The sequence below is a fragment of the Atractosteus spatula genome, chromosome 15 (assembly GCF_055471065.1).
Source record: "Atractosteus spatula isolate fAtrSpa1 chromosome 15, fAtrSpa1.hap1, whole genome shotgun sequence".
NCBI lineage: Eukaryota > Metazoa > Chordata > Actinopteri > Semionotiformes > Lepisosteidae > Atractosteus > Atractosteus spatula.
This window is the reverse complement of record NC_142720.1, coordinates 13737938-13760592: the sequence shown is the minus strand read 5'-3', so window position 1 is coordinate 13760592 and position 22655 is coordinate 13737938. Positions and strand designations below refer to the sequence as shown.

At 35.4% G+C, this 22655-nt stretch overlaps 1 protein-coding gene across 2 annotated transcripts in view; it reads left to right on the top strand.

Annotated features, from left to right (window-relative positions):
* The first annotated feature begins 1537 nt into the window (after positions 1-1537).
* The window catches only part of vrk2 (VRK serine/threonine kinase 2), a 24398-nt gene continuing 3280 nt past the window's right edge, over positions 1538-22655 (top strand). For both annotated transcript variants that reach the window (XM_088934041.1, XM_088934040.1), the window contains exons 1-11: positions 1538-1666; positions 3127-3265; positions 4905-4960; positions 6014-6083; positions 7193-7280; positions 8525-8633; positions 8958-9050; positions 10187-10319; positions 19092-19212; positions 20192-20250; positions 22006-22184. In XM_088934041.1, the coding sequence (XP_088790167.1) occupies positions 3139-3265; positions 4905-4960; positions 6014-6083; positions 7193-7280; positions 8525-8633; positions 8958-9050; positions 10187-10319; positions 19092-19212; positions 20192-20250; positions 22006-22184 (1035 nt within the window). In that variant the 5' untranslated portion in view covers positions 1538-1666; positions 3127-3138. The remainder of the gene's footprint in view (positions 1667-3126; positions 3266-4904; positions 4961-6013; positions 6084-7192; positions 7281-8524; positions 8634-8957; positions 9051-10186; positions 10320-19091; positions 19213-20191; positions 20251-22005; positions 22185-22655) is intronic.

Sequence of the window (22655 nt, the reverse complement as noted above, 5' to 3'; positions counted from 1 at the left end):
TTTCTCTATTTAGGGAGCTGTCTTTTTGTATTTTAAAATCGTTTGGCATTGTTCACATTCTTGAAGATTTTCCTTAGCTTCATTCAGCTGAAATGGAAAGCTTACCTTGAAAAATACTTTCAATAAAATAATCAAAACTGTCAAGCTTAATAACTGTTTTGTTGATTTGGCCTCAGGTACCAATTTAAAGAAACCACAAACACAGAAGAAAATGATGTGATAACTAGAAAATTGCAAAAGGTTTTGAAGACATCTGAGAGTTCCATTCTCATGAAATACAATTGCAAAGCAAGAATTGGGCAATAGGGCTGCTATGCTCTACATCTGGCAAACATAAAATGTAGAAAAACCACCTTCACTAGCATAAATAACATTAAAGTTCAGCAAAATCCTTTGTTATGAAATACTGAAGCAAAACAATGTACAGGTGGCAGAAAGATTTCTGTACTATTGGTAATGTTCATTCACAAGTGCTTTGGATGATACCTGCAAATTTTAAAGTTGATGTGTTACCCTGTGTTCGACCATCCGCGGTTTGATTGTTGAATAAAATACAAAAATACTGCAGCGCAAATCACCAATGGCGGTAAGGCGTCTATGATAGTTTACAAAGACGCACCTCTTTATAATATTGTAATTGCATTTTCCCCAGAGCGATACCAATTACTTTTAGGCTTCTTAGAATTGGCTAAACACGCTTTGGACAGTAGCAGTTTGTACTTCAGGTTGCATATGAAGATAGCAACAACTGCGCCAGTGAAATAACTATCGTAGTTTGCGCTGAAACGCCATTTAGCAAAAATGTCACTGTAACTGAAGGATATCTACGAAGTATGGAATTAGTTGGTTTAAACAGTTTTCGAGCAGGTGCACTGTGTGCTTCGGGCCACGATTCCCCAAGCAGGTTATGTAGAAAGGAATATTACCGTAAAACATGTTAGGCGTAAATCAAAAGATTTTGGTGCAACAGTTCCTAAGACGTATTTCACAGTGGTTTTCCAACATGTAACATGTATGAGTATATTACTATTTAATGTCTTCTTTTATAATACAAATAAAAATGTGGAACACCAATTAGGTACTTAAAACATAAATTATACATACACAAGAAATTGGAATCATGATTAGGCGTTTGTTATCTACCTTTTTAATGTCCAGTGGTACTGTAGGTTATACAAAGCACTGCCCCCAGTACCATATTGCCATATGCTCTCCTGGTTGTTCTGTGAATCTTACCTCAAATACATTAGTATAGAGATTCTTATTCGTCTCCAAATCCCCCTAGTGATGAAAGATAAATTAGCTCAAGTCAAGAGGTGAACCATTTGAGGTCCTGCCTCAAAAGGTCCTCCCTGCATCAAACACTAATCTTAAACGACGCGGGAGTTCCAATTGCTCCTATTTCAACAGTTTTGTTCCCCCAATTCTCCCCATGTGATTTTCCTAACAACTTCCATTTTTCCAGAATTTTGGCAACAGAGCAAAGCACGTTTTATTATAGTATGTTCTCAAAATTGCTTCTTATTCCCTCCTCTAGTGAGCTCTGATTGGACATCTCTTGTATCACCCTGACGCTTCGGACATTTCATTGGACATTTCATCTCTGTGACAATCGAGTACACTGTGGCGCTTCCAGGAAGCTCTCTACGCAGTGAGTGTTGTCCAGGTGAGGTATTTAAAGCACATGTTTTTATTTCGTAGCATCGATATAATAAATTTGTGTATTTATGTGCTAAAGCACACATTTCTAGATGTCATTCTCGTATTTTTTACTTCATGTCTAGTAATACGCTTGTTTTACCATTAACAGGAAGTGCAGCTTGAAACTTTGTTTCAAGAACTCTACTTTTTATTATATTTTTGTTACAGACACGAGTAGTAGCTTGTTTAAACTAGACAACTTTAATTTACGTTCTATTTCTAATTTTGCTAAGCGTCTTGACGTTATGTCAGGCGGTTGTAAAATTGTTTAAGGGTTGAAATAAACGTAGTTAAAGACTGGTGAGAAGTTCTGCTGAAAGCACTTTCGATTCTGTTAGGAAGAGGGGAAATTCCTGAAGAAATTCGACTTTACCACAGCCCGAGTGATTGGATGTACAGCATAGAACCTCACGCGGATTTAATTTAGTTTAATATAACTTCGACATTCGTGATTTCTAGAATCAATCAGCACCACTTAAATACACCATTGTGTTATAGTTTTAAACTCTCACGTTATCATGAATGAACTAAAAATAATACACTTCCCATAAACTTCTTGGTCTCTACCATGACATACAGTATAGGGGCAGTTTCACAAACGATAATTAATAGTGGTCTTTGATTCGCTTAAATTAATAAATGGTAGCCCAGAAATAGTACTGAGGGTTAGAATTATCATTATGTCTGAGCAATAACATGGAAAAATTGAAATTATCTATATTCCACTTACCCATTTTGAGCCAAAATTTGCGACTGAGCAAAATGGTCAGTGATTATTTAGTTCTGTTAATGGGAACAGAATTAATTCAGCACTCTATGATTTGAATGCATTGAATTGTATCCTGGGTTCATCTGGAAATGTTTGTGAATTTTTTACTGTAATAGAGGGCATTATAGAATTGTCAGGGCATCATGGGCTTCTGTTTTCACATTTTCTAATCAGTACTGAATGTAAGGGACAGAATATGCACAGCTTAACTAAATAATTTTAGTTACTGAGGAATCAGAGCCAGTTAATGCTCCCCATTTTCAGTTGTGCTCATGGGAATGGAGCAAGGAAACCCATTTCTATAAAAGAGTGAGGATTTTTGGATGGCCATAGGATTATGGACCTGAACAGCAGAATATAATTTGGGAAATCTGAATTAACACTTCTGTCCACTTTTCAAAAGAGTACTCCTTCTTTATCTCCAGGGAATAAAACAATTTTAACATGATAATACTGGTGTCAAACACCTTGGATAAGTTCTCCTTCTGTCTGACACAAATCCATTTTTGTCACTCTTCTAAATGTTATAATGTCTCTGTTCCTCTTTAAAGAAATGGTGGTGAGCCCTGACCTCCTCAATTTAATTCTCTTTCTCAAACCGTATTGTTTCTAAACCTGATTTACAGATCTATATTTTTGGCCTTATCCATGTTTAGACTGCTGAAACAATGCCAGTGAGAAGGAAAGTGTTGTCTAAACCACTGCCCAATGGACTGATAATAACTGACACTGAAAAGAAACAGTGGAGACTGGGGAAGATCATTGGACAAGGTGGATTTGGGATGATATACCTGGGTAATTATATTGCAATTTACACATCAAAAACATAATATTTTGTCTTTTTATTTCAGTATTACAGTATGTTTTTTTTACATATTCATACCTAAAACTGCATTACAGTTTAACTTAAAATCGCCTTTCCCTAAAAGACTGTTTGTATCAGCATCATACTCTGAGTTAAATGAAATGAGGGACCAAACCATCCTGAGCCTTTTCTGTGTTTCGGTATTTCTGGTATTCATTACCACAACACAAAAGGGCGTGATTGACACCGTGTATATGGTATTGAGAGGTCTACCTAAAAGGGTTCATAGCTCCCAGCCAGAAAAGATGTATTAAAGGTGGCCTTTTAATTTGTGATAAATTGTGTGAAAGCTTTGCCGTCTTGCTTTGTAGTAGGTTTAAAGTAGTATTTTCTATTTCGAGTTATCAGTGAATAGAAGTTATCACTGGTTTGAAAACCCTTTGAAGGATTGCAAAGCAATGAAATTTGCCAGGTGAGCAGTACTCAAATGCAGTGTTCACTGATGCCTTGGGCCTCAAATGTATAAGGATTTGACCCACCCACTGATCATGAGTTCAGCTTTCCATAAATCAGAGACCTACCCTACCCTAGTACAAGCGGCAGGGTCTTGAAAATTGTGACTGGCACCTGAGGTTTTGACTAGATCTAGGCCTTGGTCTCAGTTACAGCATTTTAAAGATATGCAAGAACATTTTTTTCTGTTTTCAAGCTTTGCTGAAGTAAAGACTCAAGTTGAAAAGTTTATGGTGGTGAAAGAATCTGTTACGAAAATGTCAGGCTGATTTTTTTTAGAAAATCGGAAAAGTCACATTCTTATGCAATTCATTCTTGGCATTTTTTATTTAAATTTAGCATTTTAATTTTTATCCCACCATTCTTCATTAATCTTGAATGTCTTTTCTGATAATTCACTTTTGTTCTCACTGATATGAAAAGTACATAGCATTATTTTATTATTATGTACAGTACAGTACATATACAAAACGGTCTGATGTCACACAGGCAATCCATGAGATTTGTCTTTTTTTTAATTAATACAAATGTGAATAATGAATTAGGTAATCATGAATAACAAAGTGGAGGCTGAACATGATTTTTTTCTGACGTGAATTTGTATTTTTTGTTTGAGGCAGCAAAAAATTGTATTTGCTTTTTATTTTTCCTTTTCCAACTTTTTAAACTTACAAGGGGTGTGAGCTGAAGACGTTTTCTCCCCCCAAATGTTAAGGGTTCTATGTAATTAAAAACAGCATGGGGCACCCTGTAGTTGGTTTTCACCAGTGCGTGCTCATAGCCAAATCATGTGAAAGATGGAAGTAATTAAAGCTGAGAGCACAGTCCAATCCATCTGCTTTTCCCTCAACACATGTATCATTTGCATTATGACCTGACATCCTGTTATCCTTTTTGACACACCTGAGCCGCTCCACATTTTTCAGTTGAAAAGACAAATATTGAGAATTTCTTGGGAACAGTGTATTATTTTTGGTAAATTAGCAGCAGAGTCAGCGCTTGGAAAATTGCAGATCTCAATGTTAATGCATTTCCAGCAGAGCATGGTATAAACTTTGAGTGGGAGGAGTTTTGAATTTGGATTTTTTTTGTTATTGTTCCTCTTTTTTCTTTCAGCTTCCCCAAGTGTAAATGCACCTGTTGGAGATGATTCAGATTTTGTGATTAAAGTTGTAAGTACAGTAATGTGTCTTTATTAAGTGCATTTCCAGTTGTTTCTCATACAGTTAACAGTTTAATATTGCAGTACGTGTTTTGGTCCAGTAGTATATTCATTGCAAACTATCTGGGTTATGTATTATTATAGTATTAAGAAAGGTTACAAGTGAGAGGAGGCCAGGCGGCCCATCTAGCTCATTTTGTTGTAAGTAGCTAAATGATCAAAGGATCTCATCCAGCTGTTTCTTTGAAGGAAGCAGTGGTGTTGACTTCAACAACATAACTGAGTATCTTGTTCTAAACACCTCAACAATTTGTATCAAAAGTGCCCCCTTGTCTTAGTTTTAAATGTACAGTAGCTTACTCCTCAGTTTCCACTTGTATCCTAAATTCACTTTTTACTATTGCCTCTGAAGAAGTTCATTCAGTAGATTTTGCCAGTGGCTTTTACATTTACAAAATGTTTGTTATAAATCCATTCTGCAGTGAGGAAATCCTACTCAGAATGTCAAAGTATTATTTGAAGTGGTCACATTCATACTGTAGAATGGCCTCCCTTGCATGTCCTCCTAGCAGAATTTTGCCAAAACTATTGATCCAGTTTTGCTCAATTTGCTATAAAAGACCGTGAGAGCTATGGAATTTATAAGTAAAAAATATTTTATAATAAAAAAAATCAATAAACAGCGTTGTTACTTCAAGAGCATTTTGAGAAAATATTTGTTTGTAACCTTAGATGATAGAAACTTAATACAAACAGTTCTTCATTCAAATAAAGTTACACTAAATTCAAAATGCTGTAAACCATAAACAACTGTTTCAAAGAGATGCACAGTACTTTCAGTTTATAAGCTACAGTGTATAATGTTCAATGTAAAAGGTGATGTGCGATGTTTGTTTTTTACTTGCATTTTCCTCAACGGCTATGGTACAAAAATCACTCTGTGGAAAACACAATATAACATTGAAAACCCAGTAAGATAAACATTGTTTTGTATTAATGGATGCCAATACTACTACAATGTTGATATTACATGTAAAAATAAAAAATATGGGTGTATTTCCAGGAATATCATGAGAATGGTCCTTTGTTCACAGAACTTAAGTTTTATCAGAGAGCTGCAAAACCAGAATACAGTAAGTATTGATGTTTTAAAGTAATACTAGTTATTATAAATGCAAGGTGTTCAAATTATATGTAACATACAGGTTTAAAGTACCTTAAAAATACTGACCTTAATGTCATTATCAATGCATTTATAAAATGCTAATTCACACATTTATGTGGAGGAGAAGGTTAATCTGAGACCAAAAAAGTAACAACATGATATGCTGTAGATGGTAAAGTCATGCTCTATTTTCATGGCTTTACAGCCAGTAGTACACTATTATTATGAAGTGGCTTGTAATCTAAATTGTCTCTGCTAGTCAAATTAATAAGCCAAAGTAAACATGCACCTTTGGGGTCATTAATGCAATCCTATCTCATTTTATCCGTAATTTGAGAGAATGACCAAATTACAAATAATGGAGCTGCAATCTTCCAGTGAGCACCTGACCACCTGGCAGTCTAATAAAAGCCAACAATCTGACACTATGGTTTTCCCATTCTCTTCATAGGAAATGCCATCTTACCTCCAGGAAATTAATTGTATGTAGTATAGACAGATATGAAAACGTCCAAGAAGACTATTATCTCTACTGACTGTATTGTGTTTTTCTTAAAAAACATTTGGAGAATTTTTCAGAATTAGTTCATTTTGGTAACATCAGGTAGATTTAAAGCATTTTAGATACAAGTACTGTATGTGATAACTTACTTTTTACATGACTGAAGTTAACGCTGCACATAAACTGAAAGATGTTAATTTGTAATTTCAACATTACACTTTTGCTGAGATGAAAATGGGTGATTAATGCCCGTTCACAGCAAATGTGTAATACTGATCAGCTGTTCATTATAAAACCTAACCCGAAATTACTCTTTCGGACAAATCAGTAACATTGTTTAGCTGTTTACACCGTCTGATCATTGGCAGGAGTAGCGAACAGCTGATCGATATTACACGTTTACTGTGCGTGGGCATTAATTACCAATTTTCATCTCAGCAAAAGCGTGATGCTGAATTTACAAATTAATATCTTGCAATTGCAGGACAGTTTTAAAGTGTCCTGGTGAATACAGAGTTGTGCTGTATGCCCTCCCCACAAATGACTGAAAATTACTGCATGTTCTTATTTTACAGTGAAGGAATGGAGAAAAAAGTGTCGATTAGAATTTCTGGGGATTCCTACCTACTGGGGATCTGGTTTGGCTGAATGCAGTGGAATACGGTATTATCATTTAGCACAACATTTCAGAAAGCAACAACCCTACATACCTTAATATTTTGTGTTGCGTCAGACCTAAGTTATCAAAAGATGTTCTTCTCTAACCATAATAAACTTTTATTAATCTTACAATATGCCAGTTAACGCTAAGAAAATATAGATATTGTGAAGATATGCAATTTCATAGTTAAAGATTTAATTTAATTGGACTCCATTTTCTTCAAAGAAAAAAGTAAGTGGTGTATTCATACACAATGAAAAACCTTAAATATTCAGTTTATTAGAATATATTGTCCCCTTTCTGTGTCAAAGCACATGTAATGAGTGCACAGATATAAAATTATAGAAATGTCATGGCCATTTCTGTGTGTATTTCTCTGTGTGGATGCATGTAATTATGATTTTATTAATATATATAAATATATTTTTACCTTAATATATGTGTAGCAGGAAGCATAGAAAGTAGAGTATATGAACATTTGTATAAAACATTGACTGAAATCACAATCTTAACCTTTCCCCTCCTTTTTTTATATAGTATCTTGTATAGTGGCTTTGTACCCCAGTACCTCTTGAATAGAATCAGAACCTAGGTCATGTACTGTATAGTGTTTATAACACATGCACCTAATTAGGCTATTGGTGGTAGTGCAATATGGCAAGGTTATTAAATAATTATGGGTCTGAAAGAGTAAGCTGTTGTATTTCAGAATATACTAAGATATGAAATGAACAAAATATGCCAGAGGCGTAAATTGAGAAATAAAGACAATTCCCCATCATTGGATTTATCCATTCTCTTATACTCGTAATATTGTGATTTCACTCAGTTTAACCTCCACTGAATGGATTGATCATCAAATGTTTGACTTTTTGAAACAAATTAGCCTCCCTTTTCAGATCTGTTTGAAATATTTAATGAAGAAGTTGTATCACACCATCTACCAATAACCAAAATACGTGCACTGTATTATGCGATTGTATGCTCAATCAATATGTAATTGGTGCTCATTTTGTTAACATGAATGTTTAAAGTTAATTGTAGTGAATATCTGTAGTCTCTGTCTTTTTTGCCCATTAATCTGTCTAGATATGAATGTTTGATTATTTTTATTTTGATCATGACTATTTCAGTGATGTAGAATTAAGTGTTTCAAATGTTGTAAATACTTTCATAGTAAAATGTATGATTGTTATAAATCATCCATAGTGATTTGAAATGTTTTTTTCACTCCTTGAATTGTTAGATACCGGTTCATGGTGATGGACAGATTAGGCAGTGATTTGCAGAAAATCTTTGAAAAAAATGGGAAGAGGTTTAAAAAGGAGACTGTTCTCTGCTTAGGCGCTCAGTTGGTAAGTAAGCAGAAGAGTACTTCTCCTTTGAAAAGGGCAAGAGCCAAGGGTGCTCTGCTAGTGAAATCCACGCCATTACCACTATAATGATATTGTTCTTAGAAAAGGGGAACTGAACAGAATGTTAAACAGACTTAGCACGTTTCGGTAGATGAGTCTGATTTTAGGGCCTTGGTATCCACATTAAATATTTATTTTCACTTTAATGTAATTTATACTGTATATGTGAACAAGAGGTAATAATGTGTGATGAAAGTCAGACGTAAATGAAGTTGAACAGGGAATTGCTAGAAGAGTGGTTGACCCTTTATTTTCTTTTACCAGATTGATGTTCTGGAATACATTCATGAGAATGAATATGTTCACGCCGATATTAAGGCTTCAAATCTTCTGCTGGGCTACAAGGATCCAAGCAAGGTTGGCACCATTTCCTGATCAGTTTTAAAATGGCATGTTTAGTGCTGTGTTCAAATGTTAAGAATCTGTTCAGAAACGCTTTATAAACTCAGTATAATTTCAACTATGAATATAATTATTCACTGCTAACTGGTTAATCTGCTGTGTAATATTATGAGAGATTGTGATATTGCCTGTAGAAAATGCTGAAGCCTGCTCCACCCTTTTGTACTCCTTGTTACCATTTGAGGATGAGAGGACTAAGAATGACAACATATGCCTGGTGGAAAATTTGTGTTTGTGAGTATGTATAGTATACGTAGAGGTGATGCTTGAATGCATACAAGGCAAAATAATATACAGTATGTGCATACAAGGCCGTGGCTCAGTGAAAGAGAGAGGTATGTGTTGTTGGAGTGTTCCCATAATTGTTACAACATGAATCACGATCCAGGGTTCCAGGGTTGCCACTGGCAAACTGCAACATCACTGCCAACTGACAACAAGCGCCCATAGTAACCTGATCAGCAGTGTGTAATGACCAATAGAGACCACCTGCAGATCACTTATGCACAGGGAAAATTATAGCTGCTAAAAGAAGACCCATAATCTCCATCATAGTCATTAGGTACTAACTGTCTACTGCCTGCTGTCCAGCACTATTGCCCCTACAATGAAAATGACTCAGTATAACTGGACTGCACAACTGCAGCTTGCATTTAAAACATGGATGGCACTTCCCTGGATATTTTTAAAGGCATCTGATACCTGGTGACTTTTAGTTCTTTGTATCACATCATGAAGGAAGATCAAAACAAAGGATCTGCTTTCGTGTCAACACATAATTTCTTTCTTAGGCACATGCACTGTAGCAGAGGGGGGATAAAAATGTCTGAGAAGTTTCCAAAGAAACAAAAGAAATTCCAAACCTGTTTATACTTTTAGCAATTAAATATAAGTGAATGTTGCTAAAAAAAAAGTCGGAATGTCTAAATCTTTCAACAACAAAACAAAGTTCACAAAGTACCAAAAAGGTTTGTAGAGAAGCATAATCCCTAGTCATCTTGATACACGTTTGTACAGGATTCACTTTGAATACTACAAAATTTCAAGAAATAAAAAATGGCCCCTCACTACAGTTTCTTTAATGCTTGCAGGTTTACCTTGTTGACTATGGGCTGTCGTATAGATACAGCCCTGATGGCAATCACAAAGATTACAAAGAGAACCCAAAGAAGGGACATAACGGAACAATGGAGTACACGAGCATTGATGCTCACAAAGGAGTGGGTAAGACAAATGTTTTCTCTTCGTATGACATTGCCAACATACTTTTCTCTAAAACAAAACAACAATATGTACATTTTACAAACAATTGAATCTCTTTACATCACCTCTTTTCAAGGCATTTTATATGAACAGTGGGTTTTGATTTACAGTATAACAGTATAACTATCATGCACAGTTTCAGCCTTGTTCTGGCCATAGTTTTCATAAGAGTATACCGTTCATAAGAACATATCGTTTGTAGGAGTAATGGTTCTAGAATTATTAAAATGTCACGGGAAATATATTTGGTACTATATCCCAAGTAGGGAAAAAATTAAATAGCAGGCCATTTACTTTCAGATTAGGTCATTTTTTTATTTTTGTTTTTAAACTTTCTGAAACTGTAGCCTCTCATATCTCTTATTTAAACTCCTATTTGATGATATCGGAAACACATTTGCTGGCAAATTACAAACATAGTCTTTTTATTGGATATTGATCTTTCTGCCTTGCATTCCAAGGCAGACTTAATTCAACAATTCCCTAATTAGTTAAAGTCATAACCTGTGTCTTGTATTCATTTACCATTAATTAAACCTTTGATGTTTATTAGACTGGTGCTCAAAGCCAATACTAGACTTGAACAAGCATAGACAGTACAGGAGCTCAATATTGAGAAAATATAGCGCAACATCCCACTAATAGCTGAGTTGTTCACAATCAATATGGTCAATATAATACATCTGTACAAGTTGCAATGTCAGCAGCAGGAAAAAGGGAAAGTCAATTCTAATGTTATGTTTTGAGAGGGAGAAAAAACATTTTTGTTGATTGTTATAGAAATTGTGGAATGTCTGATACACAATAATTGCTCTTTCAAGACCGTGGTCTAGGGTCTTCATCTGCATGATCCCAGAAAGTGCTCTTTGACATTACACTCTGTACTAACACAGGAAATTCTATGTGTGAATTGCAATTTAACAAAAATGTTGTATATTTCAGATGTAGGTTAAATGGAGTGTAACCCAAAGTGTTACCCAGGAGAGCTGCAAGACTTTTTTTTTATCTCTATGCTGTCAGCATCTACCTCACCACAGAATTATGACTTAAGATCTAAGTAGCAGAAACTGGTTTGTGCATGATGCTGGTTTCCTTGCCCCCTGCCCTTTTGAAGCATGTGGGCTTCATTAGTGTCTTAAAATTGTCCCCACCCACTTTGAAAATACAATTTCTTTAAACAAGCTTTATATTTACCACAGTCAGCGAATGTGAATTGTCATTTGTAAATTCAATGTTTTTATTGACTCAAAGCAGACTGGAGTAAAGCCCTTGTCTTCTTCAACTCGGAGGTTAGTTGAATGGATATGACTATAAAGAACATTGTTTTAGTTGAATGACTATGGCTATAAAAAACACTGCTTTTAAGTGGCATTGATTTGACTCAAGAAGCCCGCTTTTAAAAATGATCAGTATTTAATGCACACATTATTCCTGAAATCCAAACTCAGGGACAACTTAGAATAAAAAATACCAACAAAAGAAAGAAAAAAAACTTTTAAAAGTCTAACTGGTTACAGCTATAACCAGCGTGGCCATGGGTGGAAGAAAGCTTTTTATCCACTTCTCTATAAGAGCTTATAATGACCTCCTGATTATCTCATGTGCAGGAGATCACAGAATTAAATAGCTCTTCTACTTATGTGTCCTTGATTAATACTGAGTTTGACATGGCTATGAGTCACTGTTGAATACAGATTTATCCCACTGAGACCACCAGGAATCTCTCCTTTGTGAATCCTCAAAAAGGCCTGACAAGCACCCTTGTCCTTGGAGGTGTTTCTGTTCTACTCACTTGGCATAGCTGTGTTTCCATGGTTGCAACATTTTGGATAACAGCTTGAATTATTCTTAACTCAGAGTTTTCTATATTGTATAATTTAAAGCAAATTATTTTCCTATTGCTTTGGAGCCAGGAAGAGCCTTTTACCCAGGGGGTAATACGACCATTTACACTTTTCTTCAAGAGATTTGCACTACTCACAGAATGGTGTGCAGTGGTCAGAAGTGACTTGGCAAGGTGTGATCAATACAATATCATGGCTTAAAAATTAGAACACATACTTGTGGGCCTAGGTAACAATTAGCGATTATAACAGTAGATATGGATTTTGAGAAATAGTACAGAATCTGACCATTTCTTCTAACTGTCAAAATGCTGGTGATTTTAGGGGTCATTTTCTGTAGGTGTACAGAAATGAAGTAATAAGGGATATTAAAGAAAGATGTAAACATGCTTTATTAATGTATAAAATACTAGAAATTACAGTAAATCACCACTACATAGCAGACGAAAGGTAATGACATCCATTTCCAAAATTTACTTGGGATTGTCATTTGTAAAAAAACTTACAGTATGCTACAGTATATACAAATATATACAAATGTTTTCCGTATTTAAATGTAATTTATTTAGAAAATCATGCATTTTGGTTTAACCTGAATTGAGAACTTTCTGAGCTCACACAGTTTTTAGACTTTCATAACCATATCATTATCATAACCATATACTTGAAAATTTGAAGTAAATATCACAGAGATAAGCAGTTCCACGTATAGTGCTTATAGCATATTGCATTAATAGAGATTATTACCATATTATTTGTTCACTCTGTAACCCCATGACAAAATAAATGAAATTGTATTGTTACAAAACAGAAACACTTTCTTCAGAGGAACTGTAGGATAATAATGTAATAATTTTAATTGTCTTTTTTAAATCAATTACTCTCCCCCTCTGGCTGATTAATTAATGTATTAATCTATGAATTTATTATGCAAATTAGGAAGTAAACATGTAAACTTGGGAAGATGATGTTTAGTTTTCTATTGTGCATCAGGAACCATCTTGTTTGACATACAAACTCAGTTTTTGTCATAAATTTAATATCTTCCTTTTCCTAGTTTATCTGCTTAGAATTAAGTTTTAGTAGTGGGGAGAAACAAAATCCTCACAATTTCTAAAAACGCTTAAAAATGTGATCTCAGTGAGGTCACAGGCAAGGAGGTCCTGTGCCACATTGCTGATTCTGCTGGTTCAGCTTTCTCGACCTGAAGAGCTGATACTGACAGGCGGAACCTGCTCCTAAAGACAGGCTGTTTTTTCCCTTGGCAGGGGACTTCAGTGAATTTGTGTTTTGCCGTTTGGTCTGTGCAGTGACTCCCCCATGACCGAGAGAGAAGTAGGTTTCTCTCTTTAAACAAAGAGAACACTACTCTCTGTGCTACTAGATGCTTGTATTGTATACTTAGATGACCTTTTGATGTGTGCACATTCTTTTAAGAAAAGTGCACAGACTTTGTGCTTTGGGCTTTTGAGGTGCTAAAAGGAGCAGTGACCCTGTCCCTTGTCCTGATGTTTCAGAAGCTGCTGTCACTAATACTGGATACTAATAATGGATAGAGGTACAGTACAGCAGAAGGGAATCACTGTGCTGCTTGTAAGGAATCATTGCCAGTTGTTTCTCATTTGCTCTGACCCTGCATCTTTCCTTTGGCTGCTCAGCTTTAGAAAACCAGGGGGACAGATCATATGGGAAAATCGGAGGAAAGGGTTTGGGTTGAGTTTTCACTGCAGTGCCTTCCTTCCTGGGAGGGTCCTTGTTGGAGATCATGTGAAGGGTCCAGATGAGAACAACATGGTGACATGTACTGTAGTGCTTCATCAGGACTGCGTGTGTCTCCTAACAATATTAATATAAAAATTCTATAATTTAGAATAAAATTCTTTAATAATCTATAATGAATTCTAATTCTATAATCTTACTGCAAATTTCCTCTGTTTTTCAGGTGCTGGCTACACATAAAATTGTTCCATACTGTAGGTACACTGCCCACATCACAATGCTTCACCAGTGTTGAATTTTACCAGTGTGGCAAAACCTCAATTAAATCTCTCATGCCACATTTTAATTTTCCTTGCTAAATCAGGTGTTGTATTGTGATAGAAGATCAGCCTTTCAGCCTCAGTGCAGCAGAAGCTCTGCAGTACTAAGGTGCTGGACTGGCCAAGACACTGGCATTGGTGGGATTTCTAAGGATATTTCTATTGGTGTGAGAGAACCTCCTCAACCCCACCATTATTGCCTTATTGTTCTGGTATAATAAGTATCACATGCTGTGCTTATTAAGTCAGGGTTAAGTTTTGCAGCAGCTCAAATGCTCAGAATCCAAATGCGTGCTGAACTGTATTACTGAACTGTATGAAATGTATTTTACTGTAATACACTTTAAAAGCAGGGTAAATTTATTCCTCCTCACTTAAAACAGAGCTATACTAAGTATTTTTGAAGGAGACTGAATTTAAAGTTAGAGGCGCTTAGTGGTATTAATATCTGTAAAACCAGGGCAAGAACTGTAATGATGTACTGCTGACTTTCTTTTTTACTCTTTATTTGTCTGGCAAAAGCACAATAGTTATTGCACTTGGAAAATATAGCAGTTCATTTTGCAGGTCTTTTTTTAAAAGAAATAAAAGTTTTTCCATAATCTGATATCTAACGAAACACAAATACAGTATGCATTATAAGAGGTATTCCAAAAAAGTAGAAACAGGTCAGCTGAAAAAAATATGATATACTACTTCAAGAAATGGTAATTACAAAAGCTTACAAGTCCTTGGATTTTGTTTTCAAGTATGGCATTTTTTTATAATTACACTTATTTCAGCATAGGCTTTATTAAACAACTCTTTCCAAGAGGTTAACAAAATTTGAGAGAATGCATATACAATATATATTGTTCTGTTGATAGTATTTTTCAGTTCTTAACATGGTTAATGGACTTTAAAGGTAACATTTAGATCAATGCAAGCTATAGATTCCAACAGAATTTTCTCTTGTTGATTTATGCAGTCAATATGTAATTTCTCTTGAGAAATACTGCAGTTACAGTATTGAGTTAGTAAAGTACTCTAGTCCGGGCTGGAATCTGTTTTAATTTACCATTATTGATGAACACAAGCTGAAATTTTACTGATGGGGATGCATAATTTAATGATGTAATTGTGTTTTTTAATGAAAGGAAATCTGCAGTATAAACAATCTTTGACGTGGTGTTGATGGTGTTATTGGAAAGAGAGAGTTAGCTGTGTATTGTCATGCTTATGGCTTCAGGATTTTCAGATGAGAATAAAACAAGAAAAAAGTGTTGAAATATAGAAAGCAGAAGTCTTTGCTTCCATTTTGAGTTGCTTGCTTCTATTAAGCAGACTTTGCTTTGACTTCTATTATAGCACAAACAGTATCCATATCGTTTTTACTGTTTTTTGCTTATGTTTCTCTTTTGTGTCATACAAATTAACCTCCGCCCTCCCCTCCAAAATAACCTCTTAAAAAGTGGTCAGTAATGAGATGTGTAACATACCGTAAATGTGCTTACCACCAGCATTGCGGAACTTTAATTTTCCTTAATTTCTGTGGGGGTGGTGTGTGTTTAATGTCTGTGTTACAAAAAGAGGATGGAGAAGACTGAAATTAGTGAAATTTTAACTAATAATTGCTAAAGTAATAGGAATGTCATGCACTCACAGTTAAAAAAAATAAATTTCTTCAGCCAAATGTACAGTACTATTCATGTACAGCAATGAAACAAGTTGAAATTATGAGGAAGTGTGTTTAGGAAAAAAAAAAGGAATGTCTTTACAGTCACAGGGGGGCTGAACTAAACCACCCTGCCATGTTGTAGAAGCTGATTCCCCAGGGTCTTTCTGTAACAGTGGGATGAGATCCTTGGATCAATAAGCTGCTAACATTGTGAGAAGCTACAGTAGGAGAAATGGGTTGAATGTTCTCCTATCTCTGTTGTCCTTCTTACTGTACACTATATTTATATGTAAAAACATCTAAGAAGGAAATAGTAACAAAGCAGAATCTGTGACAAAATAGGAAACATGAGGATGTAAACTCTTCATTTGAAAAGGAAGTTATACTGTATGTGAAAACAAAGTTTTCTTCTATCTTAATTGACATGGCATTGTATATTTTTGTTAAAGTCTAACATGTTTTATGTACATGCTGTCTGTTTTAGAAAACTATTGGCACAACATATACAAACATGGCAGCTTCTTCAAGAATCACGGAACTTATTATTATAATTACGTATTCATTAATAATTATTATTGTTATTTATTATTGTCATTCTGTGGCAGGCTAGCAGTAGTGAGCATGGTGGTTTCAGCTGACCTGCCACTAGAGGTCCTTAGGGCCTCTGTTGTTTGTGCTGTATATAGGGTTAACATGTGGTGCACTGATTGACTAATTAGGTAATGAAGAAGGGCCGAGAACCACCTTTTCACAGAAAAGACAGGTTTGGTATTTAAAGGGACTCATGGCGGTAGCCAGGGTTGGGTTAGTTTGGAGTAAGGCATTGTTGTTGTGAAGAAAAGCTTTTTGCTGAATAAAATGTGTCCTAGCACAAACTCCATGCTAGCCCTTGTTATTTCCACATGTGGATCTCGGTTAGAAGCTGGCCTGGTTAGAGGTTGGCTTGTCACACCATCTGTACCTTTTGACTTATAATTCTGACTACAAGTATTTTAAGGAATATATGCCAAAGGTCATGAGCTCAAATAATGAAAAATTAAAAATTCAGTAAGATTTCCCTGTGCCCCTTAGATAGTGGAGCAGTTCAACACTCATTTGGAGGGTTTATCTTGATAGTTGTTTTCAAATATCGTAATGGGGAGAAAAGTAATTCACCAAGTAATAATTTTTTTTAGCCGTCCGAAAAGTGACTGCTGAGTCTGCGAAAACTCTCATACTGTATGTAGAATACATATAATTTAAATACTATGATTATTATTCTAAAATCTGTTTGCTATGTTTTATAGAAAACAATTTTAAAGAAATCTATTCTTTTGGTACCTGTTATTTCAGACCTAAAGCAAATCAATGACCACGTACCGTTTGTTGTGCTAGTTCAGTTGAGCGACTTCAGAACCTAATTAAATCAGTCAGCTTGATGCCTGGTCGCTGGTGTTAGACAAATAAGCCAGTGAATTTAAAAACCTCTCGAAGTGCTATTTGCAAATTACTTATCTGAAAGTGTTGACTGTTGTACAGAAATCAAGCAGTAAATAATAGCATGGTGCAGTTTTCAGCCTGTTTTTCCCATTAGTAGATCAATAGGATTTTAAAGGAGATTTCTGCAGGAGAAACAAACTGCATCTAAATAATTATTTTTTGATGCCCCTGCATTTTGTATAGACCCATTGCCAAGTCAAATACAATTTTGAAATATTTTGAACAAATAAAACCTTTCATATTGTGCTTTATTAGAGTGAACACCGCTTGTTTTCCAGAAAAATAGTTTTTCCACTTAAATTTCATTTTTTAAAGGAACTACATTTTGAAATTGCCTTTGGAAAGTTGAAAGGTTTGTTTAGTTGACATATAATTGTGAAAAGAGGTATATTAGGCTGAAGCAGGAAAACTTTTTTTATACACTTAATATATGATGCACCTCTTACATTCAGTACATAATTATTTTCATGTAGCGTTCAGTACATGATATGAATTGTAGAGACCTTCACATTAGGGGTTAGTAAAACAAGCAAATTAAAATGAATAGCAGCATAACCTAAACATACAGTATTCATAGATTTTAATTCTTCTGCAGCTTCTGTTTTTTTAACTGTTCCTTTACTCTCCCTGCCCTGTTCATAAAGCCTTTAAGACAACCCTTTATTTATTTTGCCCTTTCAATAGAACACTGTGGTGGACTAGATCTTTTTTTTTCCTACACCGGACTTAGCCACTATGCTTCTAGCTGAGACCCACATAACCATTTAATGGAATGGGAACCTCTGACCACAAGTGTATGGATGGATTCATTCCACAGTTAATAAGAGATTTATGAGCTAAGGAATTGCAATATAGCAGTGTGCAGTTAAAAGCATGTTTTTTTTTTATATACTGTAGAAGCCAAAGTCTGCTCTTGGAAGGAACCAAATATTCTCCAAACCAGCCCAAATCAGACTGTGGTATCTTTGTTTTAAAATAGGGTAGATTTATGGGGGACATTTGAAGAATAATTTGTACCTCATTTATTGTGGGTCTGATAGCTTACAATTAGTAAAATCGTTTCGTACAGCTTTTTTAACATCCAGTGAAACACAGTGGTTTTGTTGGTTGGACTCAACAAAATCCAAAGAATTTAAATACAGAAAAAAGGAGGAAAGATCAGTGAAAATAGGTTTTTTAAAAAATGGTTTACACTAGATGGCAGTTTTGTAATGTCTTCCACATTTTTCACATTCACATGGAAGAACAGGAAAGGTCTTCTGTGTTTAGTCTGCACTTGGGGTCTCTGTATGGCCACTTTAGACCCCATGGACTTCCTGGAACATATGTTAGCAATTTAGCAGCAGACATTTATTTCTTTGTTTTACTGCTTTGGCTCTTTGAGAATGTGTCAGAGCTGGGTTATGGGCTGTCTGGATCATGTCAGAGGCCACAGGGTTCAGGTTCATGTGACAAGCCAGACTGAGGAAGGATGAGGTTGGGGAGGTGAGGAAACTGACCCTTTCTTTCACCTCCAACCAGTCACAAGCCTGTCTGTGAACCAAGGCCAAAAAGCTGGGCGTTACACTGCAGATGCAGCTGAATAAACAAAACACTGCACCTCCTCAGCCTTTGCGTATTTCATCAACAGGAGTTTAATCAAAGCCAGTTTATGTCTTGAGAACAGGTTCTAATCCTTCATCCTTTCCTTTTCCCCTTGCTCCTATTCCCTCAGCACCCTCCAGACGGACTGACCTTGAAATCCTTGGCTACTGCATGCTGCACTGGATTTGTGGAACGCTGCCCTGGGAGGACAACCTGAAGAACCCCGTGCTTGTCCAGAAAGCAAAAGAACAGTACTGCTTTATCCATGTTTTAAAAATAACAGAAATGCAGAGTCAATGTGTCCTGGGCTTGTAATAGGAAGAATGATGTTGCTGTCCACAATGCAGAGCAGCATACTACAATTGTAAAAAAAAGACCAATACTGTTAACATTAATCTCAAGGAAGCATGAATAGAATTCTAAACTACAGAATTATGCAACTAATTCATATTTTATCACAACATAACTAAAAACTGTGATGAACAGACAACTACAAGGAATGAAAAGCTGAAGATAACTTACTGTAAGCTTTATATACAACATGGATACTACCAAATGCTAAAATATGTGAAGCTAATGTTTGTACCACCTGGAGCCCTAAGGGAAATGGTGAAACACTAGTACAAGGAAGCATATAAGGAATACTCTTGTTTACTTGTTTTTCAACACGTATCAGTTAATTTGACTGGTTTAGCTATAAACCAATTCCAATAAGGTCATCTGTTTTTAAATATAAAATAATTCACCTTTTATAAATGTTGCTGTAATTCTAAAGTCTCCAAAACTCTGTCCTTCAGCACAAAGAGATACTGAAACAGAGATTTCTACTGTAATTAATAGCAAATTGCAATGTAAATTCTGAGCTGCAAAAAGAGTAGGAGTGGTGCTGTTTTTGTGCCTTTTAAATAACTTAAATCTTATTCATGTATATTTTCATTACCATGTCTGAGCATCTTAAAGGTGCTCAGAGAACTTGTAATTTAATAGTAATGTAAATGTAAAATGTAATGTAAATAGTAATTTTACTAAATATGACGATTCTTTTTAGCGTATCAGTGTGATAGTTGCAACCAGCATTGTTTAAATGGCATTCCAACTATTTAGTTCTTGGGCTATTTGAATATAGATATAAATATGAGAAAATGCACATTTGCCTTATATAATTATTTACAGTACCTAAACCCGTAACAAATAAATCATTCTTGACTCAGTTTTTCATTTCCCTTCCAGGCTTATGGAAAACCTTCCCGATTCTGTAATTCTGAGTTCAGCCTCTGGAACTAACTGCAGTAAGTGTGTTTTCCTCAAGAATTCCAAAATTCCAAAAGATTATAAGATCACAGGACGAAGGTAGACCTTATCACAAGGCACAGGTTGGGACACCATGAGGACAGGAGGCAAAGGATCCCCACAAGCTATTGATGCCACAAAGAACAGTTTTCTTTCAAATCACATAGCCTAACAGAATGCATTTCAAAATCAAGAAAACTGTATAAAAATAATTTCTTTTGAACTGTTATGTAATATTTTACATGTGAGAGCAGATGATTGTGAGGATGGCAGGTTGGAATAGTCCTCTCAAGGGTATTCATGAAGTATGATTATAGTGTATTTCACAACCTTGTGAGGAGTGCAGTGACAGCTGGACTTTCAAGATAAGACTAAAACATGCATCAATAATGTCTTGAATTTAAAAATGTGCATGTGATATACATTCAACTTAAAGATACAGTAAACCCCCTTACTTAGGCCTAATATATATCAGTAGGCTTTTTTGAAGACCTAACATTTAAAATGCAAGCAGAAGGTAAAAAAAAACACAGCACAACACCCGGTTTTTATCAATTTCAGTGTCATGACATCGTACAAGAAAGTTGCAATGAGATGCACAAATTAAAATGGTAGTGTTGCACAAAATCTTTTATAATTTACTTCCTTTGCAAAGGGCCTTCTCATCTCCACAGTGCTTTGTGTTTCTGTGACAGCTGGATAATGTGATTGCCAGCAGTTGGTTGAACCTGTGCTGAGAGGTTATTTATGTTGCAAAGCCATTCCCTGCATGTTGGCTAGCCTGAAAGCAACTTCAGTGTTAGCTCATCTCCCATCCCCCCCTTTTTTTTTTGCTTTTTCCTTTAAAAAAATAGAACCCTCTTAAATGAGTCTTTAAGGTTCAGTGAAGTCGACAGACTTTTATTTTAATTTTTTTATTTTTACATGATCTTAGAGTTTTGTTACAGAACAGCATCTTCAGAATATCCATAAGGTGTATCTGAAAATTCCAGATCAAAAATCACACAGTATCCCACAAGGTATTCCTTATTGCTTCGCTTTCGTCCTTGTAATTTCACTGATATGCTTTTGTTGAGCAAGGGGAATTATGAAAGTGAAATTTAATTATTCACTCTAGTGCGAAATCTGAGTATAAAACTAATAGCCTGGACTGTATATACTGTTTCAAAAACTGGAAAGGATTTTTCTTATGGGTTATCTTTTGTACGTCATATGATTGTTAATAACACATTAAAAATGTCTAATTTAGTTAGAAAGTGCCTTTATTTACAAAAACTGCTTAAATATTAAAACATTTTAGAGCCTGATGAACAAAGCCTCTATGTAACGTTTTTCACATTTACTGTAAATCTTGATACAGTTTGCTTAAGGTCATATATCATATTCAGGCATTTAGCTGAAGTGCACTTTATAAATTCTATTTTGAATTTGTTGGTCTCACGCATTCCAGTCTGTGCAATAAATGCATCCTGTTCCATGCTAATGGCAAAATGATCCCTGTGTATTGCCGAGAATGTTATAGCTGTAATTCCTTAATTTTGCCATCACTTTTTTTGCTCCTGGAAACTGTAGAAACAATGGGGGAAATGCGTTTTACTTGGAAACTGAGAATAATGTGCTCAATGTACAGCGCTGGGATCAAGAGCTTGTTCACAGTCACGTGCAGGACTGAGTCTGGCCCTGAGGCCACTGGCTAGAGAACAGTTCAATACAGCACTTCAGTAACCAACCATTGCTCTTTTATCTACCCTTAGGGGAAGCAGCCAGGTTTTTATGCTGCGTTAAAACCTTGGGATATGATGAAAGGCCAAACTACCAGATGCTACGAGATATTCTTTTAGATGGAGTACAAGAAATGAAAACAGACTACAAGGGCCCTTTGGATTTTTCTGCTGGGCATGAAGTGGAAGCACATGGTTCCAAGTTCCATGAAGTAAGTTTTAAGTGACGTTTTTGCTTAATTGGGAACAGATGTTGTAACCTTTACTGTACACAAAGATTTGGGCTAAAAGATTTATCCGTCTACAAGATGAAGAGATAGTAATGTTTGTGAACCCTCTTGTGACCCTTCAGGATATAGCATTCCATTGTACTGTAAACTGTGAACTTTATGGGATATTGGAGCTGCTAGAAAAAAAGCTTGAACTCAGAGAGATTTTAAAATTTTCAACAGTCACAGGTCTGTTATCTGAAAGACTAAAACTATAAAGTTTATCACTATAATGAGCTTGTGTACTGAAATGTACTTATTTTAAAACTGAAAACACTTCTACGCCAAATGTCCCAAAAGAATACAGCAACATTATCATTGAATGTCAAGCATGTGCTACAGTTAATATCTTTACTACTGTATTTTGTAGCATTTTATTAACAATGGACTATTTCACCTTTGGTAGGACAGGTA